We start from the raw sequence: 4,574 nt of genomic DNA, 5'->3' as shown, positions 1-4,574 counted from the left end.
TCTCTTAATAATAGGATAAATATCATATTCATCATCATAATCATTAGATAACAAAGTTTCTAAATCTAGTTCAGCATCAGTCTTACCACTTAATACAATTTTAATTTTTTCTGATTCTTTCTTTAATCTAACTAATTTCTTGTTGAGTGCTATCTTTTCTTTTTGAGTCATTCCTTGTTTCTTTTCATAATATCCTGGAATACTTTCTTCTATTCTTTCTTTAATAATATCAATCATTACATTATCAAAATCATTTCCTCCTAAATTTTGATTTCCTCCAGATGATTCTACAATAATATTATCATTTACTATTTTACAACATGTTACATCTAGTGCTCCTCCAAAATCAATTACTACAATTTTGTCTCCATTTTTTAATGAATTTGGATGTTCTCTTTTATATCCAGCAATAGCTGCTGTTGGTTCATTAGCAAGTGAGACATTCTTAATTCCTGCTAATTTACATGCTAATAATGTTGCTTCTCTTTGTTTATCATTAAAATAAACTGGAACAGTAACAACAACATTTGATATTGGTTGATTACCAAGTTTTGCTTGTGCAATTTCATATAAATATTTTAATATCATTCCACTAATTTCTTCTGGTTCAAATTCTTCACTTTCTTGAGTCTTTGGATTATAACATTCAATATAAGCACTTCCATCATCTCTGCATTTTACTTCAAATGGATAATCTTCATAACTAACATCATCTTCATTTCTTCCTATTATTTTCTTATTATCATAGATAAGACATCTATTATTAATGTCATATTTAGCCCAATTTCCTACAATAGCAAATCCACTATTATTTAGTTGTGAAAGACTAACACATGATGCTATTTGTTCTTTTCCTATTTCATCTTGAGGTATGATAGGTTCATTTCTAACAATGTCATAATAAGCAACTGAAGAATATGTAAGTCCTAAATCAATTCCAATTGAAGTTGAGAGTTCTTCTTGTTGTGTCATTAAATGAATATTATAAGTTCATTTTCACTGTTATGACAAACAGAAATAATGTTTATTTCTAAACATCATTGATTTATACTTTATTTCAATCATATTTTCCAAAAATAGAATAATTTATTTTTAGAATAACCAAAACACAAAAAATGAAAATGTTATAAAAATATAAAATATAAATTGAATACAAATATTAACTATTAGAACTTATTGAATCATGTATTTTGTTATTTCAATATTTTCTGATAGTTCTGTTAACTTTGTGTATCAATGTTTGATTGAAATGAAAAGAGAATTAAAAGAGATAAAATTAAAATAAAGAAATGTTTCTGAAATTATACAATAATAAATACTAAATTATTTATTATTTAATAGAAATAAATTTAATCATTTTATTGATTGAAATATTAATTATTATATTAATTCATAATGATGAAAAATTAATTAGAGAATAATTACAATTATCAAATATAATAATATAATAAAGAATAAAGTATATTCATTATCAAAAGAATTATTAAAAATGATTAATAATATTCAAATACATTCATTATAACTAATATATTATATTATTGAAATAATAATAAGAATATTTATAAAATCTATTATTTAATATATTTCTATTAACTTTATTAGTTATTATCATTGAATTATGATGATACAATAATACATAAATTAATTATTAAAATAAATAATGATTTAATCATATAATAGTTATTATAATTAATTGATATTCATCATATTGAATATAAATAAATAATAAAATATATAATAAAATTAAATAATAAATAGATATAAATATAAAATGTATTAAACATAGAATTAATTCTAATCATTATCATTATAAAATGAATTTAAAAATATGTTAATTTTATTTTAATTTTATTAAATATGATATTCTAAATACTGATAAAATATATATGAATAAAAATACAATCATTAGTTATGATATGTTAATCAAATACTTAATAGTTATTGTTAATATTTTATATTGAATCATTTAATTCATTAAATTATTCAATTACTAATAGTTATACAATTATCATGAATATAATATAATTAATAAAATTAATATGAACAATATCAAATTATTAATACTTTCATTTTATTATTTGTTTGATGTTTTTATATTATATCTTTATTAAATAACATTTCAACATTATTTATTAATAATATCAATTAGTTTTATAGAATTAATAAATTTATAATGATTTCAGATAATAAAATAAGATATTAAATAATAAATATTCTATTCTAATAAGTTTAATTGAATATACGGTAAATAAAAGAAGAGATAATAAACAATGAATAGCGTTTATAAAGAATTGTTGTCAAATCATTTATTAATGGTATTGTACTGATTACAATATAACTTGTTTCCAATATGATTCAATTAAATTAATATTTGTATTTCTATTCATTGTTCATTTCTTGTTATCTTTGTTTCTGTTTATTATTTTATTGTCTTCATTAAACTAATTTCAATCATTTTATTATCATTCTCTCGTATTTCTTAGATTTATTCTTTGTTTGTTTCATTTTATATTTAATGTATTGGGATTTTTTTTTAAGATTATCAAGAATTAATTTCTTATTGTTTGGTTATTATGTATAAACATTTCTATTTACTTTGCAATACAATGAACAGACATAATAAAGATATACAAATTATTGATATCGAAGTGAGTTGTTGAAAGAAAAAATAAATCAAGAAATATATAATTATGATAAAAGAATGATAGACTTTAGAAATTAAAGTGATCAACAGTAGTTGAGATGAAAACAAGTAGTTATGAAAGATGTGTTAAAATTATCAATGATGAATTTTGTATATAAACAAAAGAAAAAAGTAAAAGAAAGAATAATAAATATTAAAATAAAAACAAAATGTAAATCCAAGAATAAAATAAAAAGAAAGAATAAATTGAAGAGAAATAGAATAAATAAGAATATAAGAGAAAGAGTTAATAGAAGAAGATAAATAATAATGAATTATAGAATAAATCTATAAAAATAAGAAAACAATGAATAAGATAAAGATAAATATGAAATAAATAAACTAAATAAATGAGTTAAAAGAATAATAACAAAGAAAAAAGATAATGAAAATTAAAAGGAATGATCAGTTATATGAAAAGTGTTTATGAATGAGATATAGATAAACAACACAATTAAAAAGAATAACAAAAATTAAATAATAGAATAAAAATAAAAGTATTTATTTTCAGAATTATCTTTTGTGATTACTCCTTTAATTATTTCTTTCAGTTCTTCTTTGGTTTTTATTTTATCTTTTTTATTTCTTTTTATCTTTTTATTACTCTCAATTATGTATCTTCTTTGTTTATATTATTTGAATCATATTCTTTTAAATGTTTCACCATTTTGTAGTTATTTTATTGAACTTGTGACTACGAAAAAAAGGAAGAAAAATGAAAAGAAGTATGAAAGAAAAAGTGAAAGTAGGAATTAGAAGAGGATGAACGAATAAAAGTAGCAAATTGAGAATAAAAATGAAAGAAGATAAAAATATTTATAACGTTCATTGCATTTTCAATGTTATGAATTTCAGCATAAGCTTCAAATAAATAACTAAAAAAGACAAAACAAAGAAAGAGTTTGAGGAATACAAATAAAAGAGTAAACCAAGAAGAAACAATAACAATATATGAAAAAATTCATTTGTTTTTATATATTTTTGTTTTTTTTAATCGAAAATCTATAAATAGAATTGTATTTTTTATTTTAAGAAATTCAAATCAAAAAATAACAGAAAAAATAAATATAGAACGATATAAAAATACTTTACAAAGAAAATACTATACCTTCAAAATATTCGTTGTGAGCTTCTTTCATCTGTCTATATGTGATAATCTAATTTTATCAATTCAACGTTCAATTATTGTTAAAAATGCTAAATCAAAAACTGGAAGTAAAACATTTAATATTGAAAATGAATATAAACAAGCTACTCAAATTGGTGGAAAACAATATATACGTCTTGCTGGTTTACGTGATGATATTTCAAATAATAACGGATTTAGTAAATCATTAAATGATGGAAGAAGAAAACAAAAATCATCAAAATATGAAAAAACACAAAGGAGATTTTCATTTCATTCATTCTTTATTCTAGGAATGACTAAAAATCAAATTATTCAACAAACATTATTTAATGGAAAAGAAGGAGCAAGTGCTTTAGCTCATTTAATAAAAGCAAAAGTAATTCCTGATTGTGTAAGTTCAATATGGGTATGTTGTGTTGATAAAAGATATGAAAATGGAAGAAATGGTAAATTTTCTGTATCTAAACAAAATATTACATGGTCAGGTGGAAAACTTAAACCAGATATAGATGATGAAAAAGGATTAACAAAATATTTAATTATTTATTTATGTGCTAAAGATAATGACTATATGAATAAAAAACAATAATTCAATTATCTTTTTATAATTCTTAAATCTCCTGTTAAATTATCTATTTTTAATACTTCATTTTGATTTATAGATTGATATAAATAATAAGCAACAGAATTTGTAGCTGATCCTGCTGTTTGTCTATAAATATATCCAAAATTTTCTTTAGAATATCCTTTAAATATAATAAT

At 20.0% G+C, this 4,574-nt stretch overlaps 3 protein-coding genes across 3 annotated transcripts in view, besides 16 other annotated features; 1 reads left to right on the top strand and 2 right to left on the bottom strand.

The window, feature by feature from the left end:
• Positions 1–972, bottom strand: EDI_345320 (78 kDa glucose-regulated protein precursor, putative; the record flags this gene model as incomplete). Its single annotated transcript, XM_001733646.1, has 1 exon — positions 1–972. A coding segment is annotated over one exon (972 nt), but the record flags the coding sequence as incomplete, so codon positions are not given.
• Positions 973–1,124: 152 nt separating this feature from the next.
• Positions 1,125–1,163: a sequence feature (AT_rich).
• A 135-nt stretch (positions 1,164–1,298) lies between these two features.
• Positions 1,299–1,363: a sequence feature (AT_rich).
• Positions 1,364–1,369: 6 nt separating this feature from the next.
• Positions 1,370–1,558: a microsatellite.
• Positions 1,559–1,609: a sequence feature (AT_rich).
• A 12-nt stretch (positions 1,610–1,621) lies between these two features.
• Positions 1,622–1,773: a microsatellite.
• A 33-nt stretch (positions 1,774–1,806) lies between these two features.
• Positions 1,807–1,899: a sequence feature (AT_rich).
• A 45-nt stretch (positions 1,900–1,944) lies between these two features.
• Positions 1,945–2,215: a sequence feature (AT_rich).
• Positions 2,216–2,368: 153 nt separating this feature from the next.
• Positions 2,369–2,514: a microsatellite.
• A 283-nt stretch (positions 2,515–2,797) lies between these two features.
• Positions 2,798–2,986: a microsatellite.
• Positions 2,871–3,050: a microsatellite.
• Positions 2,997–3,183: a microsatellite.
• Positions 3,184–3,320: a microsatellite.
• Positions 3,247–3,367: a microsatellite.
• Positions 3,368–3,382: 15 nt separating this feature from the next.
• Positions 3,383–3,498: a microsatellite.
• A 131-nt stretch (positions 3,499–3,629) lies between these two features.
• Positions 3,630–3,753: a sequence feature (AT_rich).
• On the top strand, positions 3,635–4,401 carry EDI_345310 (uncharacterized protein; the record flags this gene model as incomplete). The annotated part of the gene is made up of 2 exons (XM_001733645.1): positions 3,635–3,666; positions 3,780–4,401. 2 exons carry the CDS (start codon positions 3,635–3,637, stop codon positions 4,399–4,401), a joined length of 654 nt encoding a protein of 217 aa, XP_001733697.1.
• Positions 4,341–4,363: a sequence feature (AT_rich).
• A 67-nt stretch (positions 4,402–4,468) lies between the features above and the next one.
• The window catches only part of EDI_345300 (uncharacterized protein), a gene marked incomplete at both ends in the record, with an annotated part of 837 nt that continues 731 nt past the window's right edge, over positions 4,469–4,574 (bottom strand). The window contains one exon of the mRNA XM_001733171.1: positions 4,469–4,574. This exon is cut by the window's right edge and continues 509 nt beyond it. Coding sequence (XP_001733223.1) covers positions 4,469–4,574 — 106 coding nt within the window.

This window comes from Entamoeba dispar, genomic scaffold (genome assembly GCF_000209125.1).
Source record: "Entamoeba dispar SAW760 scf_1105229457721 genomic scaffold, whole genome shotgun sequence".
NCBI classification, from domain to species: Eukaryota; Evosea; order Mastigamoebida; family Endamoebidae; genus Entamoeba; species Entamoeba dispar.
Note: the sequence above shows the minus strand (reverse complement) of the source record. Positions and strands in the feature narration are given on the sequence as shown.